Here is a 12,627-nt window from a genome sequence, read left to right as displayed (position 1 = left end):
ACAACGGAAATACTGACAATGCTGCTGTAATCCCACCACTCCGGATGACTCATAGAATTGATTATTGTTCCTCACCTCCTCTGCGTGTGTGTGTGTATGTGTGTGTGTGGTAAGATCACACCTCATTTTCAGGAGTCAAGAGTCAAACAGAAGCAGACACGTGTGATCACAGCTGTGGTTCAGTGATGTTAAGGTCTCCTCCTCAGGGTCTTCATGAAACCGTTATGAAAATTAAATGCTGAATGTCGACCAGTTTGTTTACTGTTGGAGCCACCGAATCAGAATTTTTAGAGGAAAGTCATGTGACTCCCAACCAGGTCACTTATTGGAAGCTGTGCTGAAGCCAAACAGCTGCTGTAAACTGAACTAAATATGGAGAACATATAGCCGATTTTAAAAACATAGGGGTGGATGCTGCTTCACAGCAAGACGGTTGTGAGATTGAATCACTTCTGTGTGAAGTTTGCTCAGGTTTCCGGTTTTAATACTATGATGGATTAAATACAGAGAATGCATTTGGCTCCATAACTGTACTCAATAACAATAACGTTGACCTTTACATTTAATTTCAATTGAGCCAGTCTGCAGTTGCATGCAATCCATCAAATAGCTGAACATCTGTTGACCAATCACATCAGTGTAAGTGCATGTTTGTAGGGGTTTACTTCCTAACGCGAACACGTTTACCTCGCAAATATCGCAGAAAAAGATAAAATAATTACCGCCACGACAACTTGAGTAGTTCTAAAATCCATTCTCTGAGTGTTACACATTGTTGTGCAGTGTTTTTGTGTCTGAAATGCCTTCAATCATTAACCTGTAACTTAAACTAGACCCACTAGATTCGATTTAAGATATTCCTTCATTAGTCCAGCAGGGGGAAATTTTCAGTGTTGCAGCAGCAGAAGGGATAGCAGAAATGTAAATAAGTATCAATAAAAAAATGCAAGAGGAAATGTAGAAAACAGGAACAATATAAGGTGAAATAAAAAAAATAGGAACAGTATACACAATATTAAGAGACTCAGCAATTGAATTTACACCATTGCACAGAGGGATTATTGATACAGCACATAAAACGATGATAATACACCTGACTATTGCACACTGTAATGAAAATTCTCTTGAGTGAAATATTGATATTGCACACTGAATGGTATTACACCTGATTTAAGTATTTAATATTGCACACTGAATTTAAAATTCACCCTGAAATACTGCACAGTATGAAGTGACATTACTCCTGAATAAGTACTATTATTACACAGTCGGTGCACATTACAGTGCAGTCAATTGTCAGTTTTGGTGAGTGTGTGGTGAGTGTGTGGTCTACTGTTAGCATTGCTGGTTGTACAGTCTGACAGCTACAGGAAGGAAGGACCCGTGATAACGCTCCTTCACACACTTTGGGGGAAGCAGTCTGTCGCTGAAGGACCTCTCCAGTTCTGTTTCGTGTCACTAGTGCAGCTCCCTGCTTTGTTTTAATGCCAGTTCTTATTCTCCATCTGAATTCCTGATCTAAAGTGCCAGCTCAAGACCAAAAAAGATATAGCTCTTGCAGTCAGGGTTTCTCAGCTTTGCATTTCCCCTCCTTAAAATTTGAAGCGTGCAGAGTCAGTAAAACCTTTCAAATCACATCTCCTGCCTTTTTTATTTTGTATTGTGAACTCTATTCTTTAAATTTCAGCAAGTCTTATCTGTCTTATCTTTTTTTAATGCTGCTGCATATCATTTCAGCAGTAAAAGCAGCAATTCAGCAGAATAAAATTATGTTTGCAGCTTTGTTTCTGTCTTACATGAATGAATATCTTACTTAGAAACAATTTAAATGGCGATTGATAAGATTATTAAACTTGGAAAAGACCACAAACATCTTGGGGGGGGGGGGGGGGGGCATCAGTCAGTGCAGGTTCATTTAGAGCAAGTCTGACTCCATTTTGGTATTTAAACGGTAATCTAGGTACAAAGTAAGGCGCAAATGGGTTGTATTTAGTCTCTTAACTAATCAGATGCGAATTTTGGTCATGACATGAATGAAAGCAATCAGTGTAATCTCCCATTCCCTTTAAGAGTCAGGGGAGACTTCACCTGGCACATTGCTATTTAAATGATGGATTTGACAAGTTGGAGAAGTGAACACACATACTAAAATGACCCACTGTGGTGATACAGGCACTGCCATTAATCTGTGGGTCAAGCGGGTTGAATCATAAAAGTTAAGATTATGATTAAAAGCAGATGGGCTGCAGGTGGGTGAAACAGGATGTTTTATGCACAGCAGCATGATTGTTGTGACATTACGGTGCACATGGAAATACTCCTATAAAAATGAAATGAGAGCAGCCTCTCTAATCATTAAAGTAAATATATTAACACAACACACAATTTAAAAAAACAAACACCTGGAATACTCACGCTGCTCAACATAATTTTTCAAATGGCTGCTTTCAGTGAGCTTTTCCATTAGCAGAGTAATGTCACTGCAGCAAATATTTAAGCAGCACAACAAAAGAAATGTAGTTATAAACTTGAAAGGACAGAAGAAATTCTCCAGAGGAAACACAGTTCTGATGGAAGTCAGGATTTGTTTGGCTGTTTTATTCTAAACTATTTGACTGTATGAACTGCGACTGTGTGTGAAACCTGTTGGATGTGTAGAAAAACAAAGGAACTGACTGAACCTGTCAACATAAACAATCAGCAACGTGACAGTGAAGTTACAGCTGCTGTGCATAAATGCACACAGCGTCTTTCTTATATGGGGACATGCGTCATCATATTTCACCTGCCTGCAACTCATCTGATCTTAATCAGAATGTTAAATTCTTGAACCGTGGATTAACTGCAGTGTGTAGAAGGAATGTGTGCACACTGTGAACCCACCTATGTAGGCACATCTTACTGAGTAATGCATGCTTTAAATAGCAGCATCATTGACTTTTTTGTGTGTGAATGGCCAGTCACTTTCTGCTGCCACACAATGCAGTGCGTGAATGATGTGCCTGACCACGCCTCATAACACAACAATGAGTGCATAGATGGGTGCATGAACATTTGCCTACACAATGTCACTGCTGGGTTTGAATAAGAAACTGCGCCAGGCGGAAGATAGAGGCCTATATCTTTCTTGAATTGCTCTTTTCCAGGGGCTGGGGACTGAATTTAGACTATGACTGACACCACTTAAACTTACTGTTTGAGGAATACTTGATGATTTGATTAATTTTATTTCATTTATATTGTATTATATTATTATTGCACAGCTGTTCATATGAGGACATTTAACACTGATGCATATAAAAAGCTGAGATTATTTTCAGGAAAAAAAAAGTATGGAAAATGAGCAAACTCCCCAAACTCATCATTGTAATCAGACAATCCTCAGCTTCATTAACAAACTGCAGGATGGGTCTCACTCTGGAAAGTCAGTTATCACCTGGAAAACTGAACCAAAAACACATTAGAGTTTACACTAAGTGCTCTGAACACGATTGGTGTGAACACAGCTTTAGAAGAGTCTGAGAAAGTGACAAAGTGTCTCATCTGGGAGAGTCCGAGGTGTGAATGACGCTCGAGGCTTCCTGCAGAGACACAGTCACAACCAGCTGCAGCACACCAGAGTTCACCATTACAGAGCCAGGATCACTGTCCAGATCACTGTTAGTCTGTTAGTCAGACCTGCTGAGACATTCACAGTAATAAATCAGCGGAGAGGATGTCAGAAAACAGCACCATGTTTAAGTTACTGGAAGCTCTGGGTCAGTAACAGATCTCTGAGTCTGAAGTAGCAGATGCTAAAATACAGCACAGCGATTTATAGTAATATGAGGAGTTTTACAATAGTGGAAATGTATTGCACTAACATCTCATAGTTGCCAGGGAAGCATTAGAATGACACCATCCACCTTACAAAGTGATCTACCAGGAATATGTGCTTACATGTAGGGCTGGGCAATATGGCAACAAAATAAATATTGATTGTTTTTCTCAAAGCCTGGCAATGATGCAGTTCATTGATTTTTTTTTTGTTACCATAAAATGCAAAGAAAACAATATTAATTAAAATGTTATTTTATAGAACTTCATGTGCAAAGTGATTTATTATTTAACAGTGAGGTTTAAAATTATATTTAGTTGTAGTTCTCTCTTTGATTGAATTATTTGATAGTAAAGAATTAAAATATGGGATAAACATATTAATAAGGTGGAGGGCTGGGGATAAATCAAGGACTCTAAAAATGTTATCAGATGCAAAATACAGCAATATCATACTGCGACTTCAAAAGTATCGGAATTGAATTCAATTCGATATACATATAGAAACAACCCAGGAAGGGGCCATGATACTACATTGATTAGCAAAAGTATTCCATGTGCACCATATTAGACAGAGGCTCTGTCATCTAAATAAGATGGCAGCAGTTCATTGCTTTACACAGAGTGGATCGCAGCTCATCCCACAAACACTCCTACTGTTTTTACCTATCAAAATAAAAGCCCCACACTGTCACCGATCTACCAGCTGCTTAGTCAGTGCCATGCTAATGTAACTGGTTGCTCTCAAACACAGTTTCATTGCACATTTATGGAAGCTGTGATTTATTTTTTTGGAATTGTGCAGGTTCATTCTTGATCAGAGTCAAGATGTCCATGATAGATTGTCTGTTATTCTCAGGAACCTAAAACTGTTCACCTGCTTCACCTCAGCTTGATTACTTTAGATGGGTGTGTCTTTGCCTCCTTTCTCTAAAAGCAAATCAGCAATCAGCTCCTTGTTTTCGCTGACGTTGAGGAGTAGGTTTTTTTCTGCACATCACTCTGCAAGACTGTTGATTTCCTCCTAGTATGAAGTCTCATTGTTGTCTGAGTGTTAAGTTTGACAATCAGCTTCATAAGGGAGACTGTGTTGAATACAGGTCGTATGGAGACAACTCTAACCCTAACCAGACACAAGGTACAGGTTTCTGATGCTAATCTGATGAATAAAAAACTAAATTGGTGTTGTTTCTTCATCCTCAGGTGTACACAGCATCCAACCCTAATGGGACGACCACAGGGAAAACCTTCAAGGTTCACCTTCAGCTCTGGGACACAGCTGGACAGGAGAGGTGGGCTGCTCATTGCACTGGGGCTGGGTCTTCTTTTCCATCGTGACCATTACAGTTTTTGTTTTGATTGATTAGTTTTGATTGATTCCACACATTTATCTGTATACTGAGTCCACTTTTTCAAAAATTTCTATTGACTGTATTGTCATTAATGGGAAAACCCTGAGTGTCTCTTCGGTAATACAAAGTCATTAAGTTTTTTTTTTCTTCCTTTACAGCTAAACTCTTGCAATTGTCTTTTTCAAAGTGTTTTTTGATGGAAAGAAAATGAAATGAAAACTTAAGAAGAATGTTTTGCATGACTGACAGGCAATAATGGATCTCATTCCTCCATTCAGGCTTTAAATTTTCATGAATTACATTGTGGCTGTACTGTAACACAATTTAAGTTGTTGGATTTTGCTTGAAACTTTCAGTAATGGCAAATCTACTTTTGACAACGACTGTAAAACAATAAAGCTCATTGCTGAAATTGAGCATGTAATCACACTGGATGGTTCAAGGAAAAAATAACCTGTGTCAATCATCTGTTTGCGAGTGTGTGTGTGGTCTTTAATTGGATCTGGCCTCGATCTGTTGAATCTGTTTATAAAGGCCTGATGACTCATCGCAGGATGACTCAGTGTCAGTTACATAATTGTAACTTCATTTCTTCTGCTAAGTGTAGCGAAACAAATTCCTGCTTTCATAAACTGATGTTCATGATCATTTAATCGAGCACCTACACATTATTCCACCTGTATGATCAGTTCTTCAGACTGATATTTGCTGCTGCTTGCATGTTACATATTGGAGCTGATATGTCTCACAAGTAATGTTTACACAGAGTTATGTTCCTTGCTGGTGTCACGCCCCGAAGCCCAGCCTGCCAAAGAACACACAATTTAACCGGGGAAGTCACACTACTAACTATTGTCGGAATAAACAGCTAGTTAGTCAATTGTTACACATCCAGCAGATATGGAGCAACATTATCATTTGGAATTGTGTGTCTGTCCACCAGATGGATGTTATTCCAATATGCACTTGCTCTAGGCTCAGTTTTTGTCTCCACCAATTTCTGAGAAAAAATATCTGGCTATTTAGCTGCTGAGGGAGAAGGAATAAATGTAATTTTAAGGAGGAATGACATGTGACACAAATTCTAATTCAAAACAGAGCATTTTTATATGTTAGAAAATCATGTCTGGAGGGTATTTTTAAGCAAAGAATCAAAAGCGGCTGAATGATCTGTCAATGAAGCATACTAGGGATGTTCCTGGTGACTATTTTTCCTGTCAATTAAAGGCAAAATTTAGTTTAGACTAGTTGACTAGTCTAATAGTAAGAAAACACTCAGAAAGCTGTAAAAACTATAGCAGCATTTATTAATTTATAATGTTAAACACTGTCCAAAAAAATACTGTGTTAAAAGTCATTTGAAGCCGTTAATCACAGTCAAATCATACTATAAATGCCTCTGAAATGTGCACACATTAATGTAGAAAACATGACAACAACTCACTAAATGTTTCACCTTTTCAGACCGAAGGGGATGACAGTGTCTGTGGGTAAAGGACCCAGAGCTGACGTTTGCTGCCAGCCTGACACACAGTGTGGCTAACGTTAGCAGTGCTAACAGCAACAGCAGGTTGCGAAACAACCACAAACGGCTATCAAAATAGAGACAGTGGTTCTGCTCCCTCGCAGCAATATAATTCATTTAAAGTACCCCAGACACAGCCTGTTCATCCTGCTGCCAACTGGCAGGATATACAGAAGTATCTGCCACCACCAGACTAATGAGCACCTTTGTCTCTAAGGCTGTGACATTGCTTCATTCATCTTCGCCACTTCTCCATATGAATAAGTCTGATCTTTTTGTTATTTATCTCTTCAATCAGTTCCAATCATTCCATCAAAGTGGTAACTTCAACAAAATCTCATTACACAACCTTGCTGTAAATTCAAGAAAGTAGTTGTACATGTCAGGTTTGTCCACTTTGATGGACGTACACTGACAGGACACTCTTCAAACACTCCTAATAGCTAAAACACAGTGTGGTATTCATGTTTTTTTTGCTATTAAATCATCAGACATCAGAATTTAGATTAACCGCCAGTCAAATTAGAGGGGCTGCTTTCAAAAAAGTACCAGGGACATGATGTGAGGGCAAAGTTCCTGGATGTGCTGCTGTCATTTCTACTGTTTGTGGCCTTAATCTCTTCATGTCAGATTGCATGTTCAAAATCACCACCAACATAAATACATGAGCTGTCATGGAAGTAATGAATTGCCTTCTCATTTCTAGAGAGAAATAGTTTTCCTCTGTTTCAGGTTCCGCAGTCTGACAACGGCGTTCTTCAGGGATGCCATGGGGTTCCTGCTGATGTTTGATCTCACCAGCCAGCAGAGCTTCCTCAACGTCAGAAACTGGATGAGTATGTTATTAATGTCACATGTCACACATGTTTGGAAGCCCGCAGTTTTAGCTTGGGGCCTTCTTCTGATTTTGCTATCAAAACATGACTCTGCAGAGTCACTACTGGTCAAAAGATTAACATTAAACTTTCACATATTCGCACATAAACTAAAGGAAGGCTGGTGAAGGTCTTAAGGTCTTATTTATGGAGCTTTTATTCAAGTCCCCTTGATACACCTGTCACATATTCAGCTGTGTACAGTTTTTTTCTCTGTATTACACTTGCACATCTCATTTGTGTGCTGTTGTTGTTTATGTGTATTAAATTCCAGGCCAGCTACAGGCCAACGCCTACTGTGAGAATCCAGATATAGTATTGGTAGGAAACAAGGCGGACCTGGCTGACCAGCGGGAGGTTCAGGAGAAACAGGCCAAGGAGCTGGCTGATAAATATGGGTAGGTTTTATTCTCACGTACAGTATTTGGTGTATGTTTGATTTTGAGTAAAGATTATTAGGAGGTGCTGTCAGACAAGCAGTGAAACACATAACAGACAGACATTACTCGCGTGACGCGTGTGCAGCACCTAACAAATAACTTCCTGTTAGACAAGGTCAAAATTGTTTCCTGGTGTCATTCCAGCCAGCAAAGACATCAGTCTGATGTTGTCTGGCAACAATATGCGGTTCCAGGAAATAATCAACTAAGTTTGGGACGTAGGTACAGTATCAGCGTCAGACCTGATGAGCCAAAAGTTTAATTTAAGATATATAGTATTTAGAAACAATCACTGAACTCCAACTCTAGAGAGTGTATTTTAGAGCAGTGGGCTTCTGTTTCCAGGATAATAAGCTTGACTTTACATTGACAGACAACTGTCAGTTATAAGCAGCTGATCAGCTTAAAGTGGAGGACTTGTTGCTTGTCACTGTCAAAGTATAATGTTGCGCTCGTGCTCCTAAGCTTTAGGAGCATAAACATAGCATATTAAATATGGATTCAAACTACAAGTAAGTATAGGGTTGTTATATGTGTAGTACATTAACTATTTTTCCACTTTTTGGGTGCTTTCATTTAGCTGGTACAACAGTGAAATACTGCATTTCCACTTTTTTCTTTATTTTTTCCTACCATATGACCCCCAAAGGGATCTAAAAGCAACTGGTACACCTCATCATAATTATGTAGCTTTGACAAAACATTAAATGTCCCTGAAATATTGATTATTTGAGTCAGCAGTTGAGACGACCCTGAGTTGAATCACAGTTTTTTTCGGTGGAATTTCTGCAGTTCTGCTTTTTTAGCTGCGTCACTGTACACAGACCAACGCAGGAGCAACAGTATGGCAGGCTGTAAACTTTCCAAACCAAATCCCAAAATGACTACAAACTATGAAACAGAGAAGGGTAATAAAAACAGAGTTCAGCACAGTTAGTTGGCTGCACTGACACTCCATTGATGACTGGCATCACAGATGACGAAGAAAGGCATAAAACGTGACGAAGACTAAACCATGAGACTCATGTAGATTAATATAGGAGTTTGATGTGCGGCTGAAATGAAAAGAAGGAACAAATGGTCAAATATTCGTATTGAATAACCAAATCCAAGATAAAATTCTGAGTCGGGTACAGCCCTATTGTTGACTAGCTATCTGCATGAAGTTTGAAGTCTCAGCTTTTAAACAAACCTCTCTGTTCTTGTTGCTCCCAGAATCCCGTACTTTGAGACGAGTGCAGCGACAGGAGCGGAGGTGGACAAGGCGGTGATTACGCTGCTGGACCTTGTGATGAAGAGGATGGAGCAGTGCGTCGACAAACCGCCCGCCGATCCGGCCAACGGGAACGGGGCCACGAAGCTCGCCGACGCGCAGCCCAACGAGAAGAAATGTGCATGCTAGATGAAGAGGCGATTCAGGAAACGACCAGTCAGCGCTCCTCTGTCGTCTGTCCTTTCTACTCGCCACATCCCCCCCTCCTTTTTACTTTCTCTGTCATCTTTGAGTGCATGTTTGTTCATCTTCTGTTCACCCTAAAAGTAACCTTTAACCATCTTCTGCTCCTCTTTTCTTTCCCTTCCTCCCTATATTCTTCCTCCTCCTTTCCCAGCTGTCTGCCAGCGTGGCAGTGAAACAACCCTGACCCCCTCTAGTGGGTTTTCAAGGTACTACAGTCTCAGCCTGTTTGCCTTTTGAGCTCTGTTTAGGAGGAAATTAAAACAGGAGGGGACAGTTTCATCACTGTCAGATACATAATGTGCCTCGGTTACAACCTGCAGCCTGGGAATTAAGCTCTACACGCTCTCTATTTCTCTGCTCAGAAGCGATTTGAACAATTAACTAGATCCAAACAGACAATAAGACATTTCAAAATTAAATTTGAACTCTTTAAAGTCTAATCTGTTCATCACTTCCTAACGGGAGTAAGATCTAGCTTCCTGTTTAGGCTGTCATGCAGTGAAATCTAGGAAAGAGTCTAGCATTAGGCTGTGTGTGTCTGTGTAAACGAAGTCATGATCAACCCCTGAAATCATTTCCTCCTGGACCAGGCTGAGCAACTGTGTGATCAATGTTTTTTTTTGATTGTTTGCCCTGTTTCACATTGCACAGTTTACGATGCCGTACCCATATTAGTCACAAATGGGCTTTCAAGCTGGTTTTGATGTTTGCTAAAAACGCACCAAAATAGTGTTTTGTATAGCTGGCTACAGTGTCATGTTGGGGTTTTTTGATACCTGAGTGAGAGTGGCTGTCTGCCATCCGTAACGTCATGATGAACTGAAAAAAAAAATCCTTTTTGATCACATCCCCAGTCATACTGTGCACTTATTTTACAAGTTAGGCCAACAGAAATTATGTTTTCGTCCTGTAAAACAAAATATGACAGGCCTACACCAACTAAATTTCAACCTGATGACCTGGGAAAGATATTCAGTTATCTATCTTTCCCCAGAATGGCTTGCTGCACCTTTCAACATTTAGTGGTACAGAGCTAAAAGTTAGCTAGCTAAGAACAGAATGGTTCGTTGGGTTCGCTTTTCAACATTTAAGTCAAATTCCTCCCAATGTTATGTCCCGACTCACTTGGAAATACATCATGATAAGGAAGCTAGAGACTCTCAAAATGAAATAACAGTATTTTACTAACGTTCACTTGCTAATGAGATGATTGTTACTTGTTCATATTTTCGTTCAACAATATTTGTTTTGGCAGTGATTAACAAAAAAAAATCTTGATATTCAACAAGGTGGAGAACCTGTCGGCGGAATATATGAAGCCACACAGCTATATGAAAATAAACACCCACTGACCAAGCAGAAAAGGGTACCCATCACCGTAGTACAAGCTCAGCTAACCATCACTGACAGGTAGCTTCAAACTAGACAATGTCAGGTATCAGTGTGTGGCAATGTTAGCAGCATGCTAATAACAACAGCAGCTGATTAGTGTTTCAGGTTTCACAATGTCTCAGCATATGTAAAAAATCAAACAAAAAACATCATGATACTTTAGTACCAACATCCTGTTATTTTCTCTGAATTACATTTTTATATCTGACTTTAGCTAGTTAGTTTAGCTAACCTGTAGTCTTTTTGTCAGTTTCTACAGGACTGTCATATGATTGATTAGAAACAGCATTGTTTGGGTACTTTGGATACTTTGACTACACACTGATAACACTGGATACTTTGTAATTTCTCAAAGTATACAGTTTGTATTTTGCAGCCCAACTTGGGACTTTTCACTGAACCTAACGGAACCAAATACACAGAAGTATTTAAGTTAGTTCTCTGTTAGCAGCCTGGTTGGTTATACTTAACTGTTGCACAGCTAACTCTCCATTAGACCTCCATGATGGTGCCAGAATCAGCTGATTGCAGATGGTACACCATTTATATTGAAGGACTAATATGGGTACAGCATGGCACGTGTGCAAGAGAGAGAAAAAAAAAGCCCACATTGTATTTCATTAATAGTGCGTCCTGGACCAGGATAGACGTATTGTTCCAAACTGATCTACTGCCTTGGCTTTTTAAGCGTTATTCCACTGTGGCAGAACAGACTTTAATCTCTGTGAGAGTTTGAGATAAGTCAACTAAAACATATCAGCTGCTCTGGGGATGCAGTGTCACTCTTGCAAACATTTGCAGAAAATTAAATCACTGTAAGCTGATCCATAGAAGATAAAAGATAATGTTAGTGGAGATGATAATTACATCTAATCAGCATCATTGTCATGAAAACAGACTTTCTGAAAAATAAATATCAGTTGCGTGACATCTGCTTTTCAGGGCAGCTGATTTTAGATGTGACTTCTCATCTCTTAAGATAATAAGACAAAGTGAAATATCGCTTTAAGGCCCCATACATGACCAATGTTGTTAGAATATAAAGTGACCAATTATTTATATTAAAAGAAATGTAAATCATAGATTATTATGTGTTGTCAGATTTTTGTTATTCTTTATATCTCACACTCTCATTTCCTGTATTATTTTTCAATTTTAATGTCCATCGAGAAAATTCTCACCTCATTTTTTCATTGCTATATAGTACTCTTAGGCTCAATTATCAAATTAACCCAAAAATTACAATTTAGAAATAAAATGTGTCTAATGTGAAGAAAATACACTATTATAAGCTCTTGAAAAAGTACAGTAGGAGCTGTTTAACTATTCTGAACTGGACTCTTTTTGGTTCAATGCGTGAAGTTAATGTGGACCAACATTTTTGTGTCTCAGAACTTATGTTTTGTTGCTTAACACTACATCATTTTGTCATTGCATACCAGACCATTTAACAGTTGCTGTGCAGAAGTAAATTCCAGTGAGTTTGGTTTATTAGGCTGCACGTTATGTACCATGACGCCACTCTTAAGCACAGCAAAGTATTACTCCTTAGAAGTAAATTCACAAAAAAAATCCTGACCATTTCAAAGTTAGAAATCAGCTTATAACCCAAGATGATCTCTTTTGTTTTAGGCCCAACCCAACTGTTTTCCTTATATCAAGTAACACCTTGATCTGCCTTACTTCATGAAAAATCTTGAGCTGAGTTGAGGTTGCACCAGAAACTAGGGAGATTATCTTTTTGCTTGCCACCTGCTGGCAGCTAAAT

The 12,627-nt window shown here is 39.1% G+C and overlaps 1 protein-coding gene across 2 annotated transcripts in view; it reads left to right on the top strand.

The window, feature by feature from the left end:
• rab27b (RAB27B, member RAS oncogene family) overlaps positions 1–11,065 on the top strand; it is a 78,385-nt gene extending 67,320 nt beyond the window's left edge. For both annotated transcript variants that reach the window (XM_084746331.1, XM_084746330.1), the window contains exons 3-6: positions 5,020–5,108; positions 7,426–7,529; positions 7,843–7,966; positions 9,224–11,065. In XM_084746331.1, coding sequence (XP_084602457.1) covers positions 5,020–5,108; positions 7,426–7,529; positions 7,843–7,966; positions 9,224–9,410 — 504 coding nt within the window. In that variant the 3' untranslated portion in view covers positions 9,411–11,065. The remainder of the gene's footprint in view (positions 1–5,019; positions 5,109–7,425; positions 7,530–7,842; positions 7,967–9,223) is intronic.
• Positions 11,066–12,627: the final 1,562 nt, after the last annotated feature.

Source organism: Lutjanus erythropterus, chromosome 20 (assembly GCF_056507025.1).
Source record: "Lutjanus erythropterus isolate fLutEry1 chromosome 20, fLutEry1.hap2, whole genome shotgun sequence".
NCBI lineage: Eukaryota > Metazoa > Chordata > Actinopteri > Lutjaniformes > Lutjanidae > Lutjanus > Lutjanus erythropterus.
Note: the sequence above shows the minus strand (reverse complement) of the source record. Positions and strands in the feature narration are given on the sequence as shown.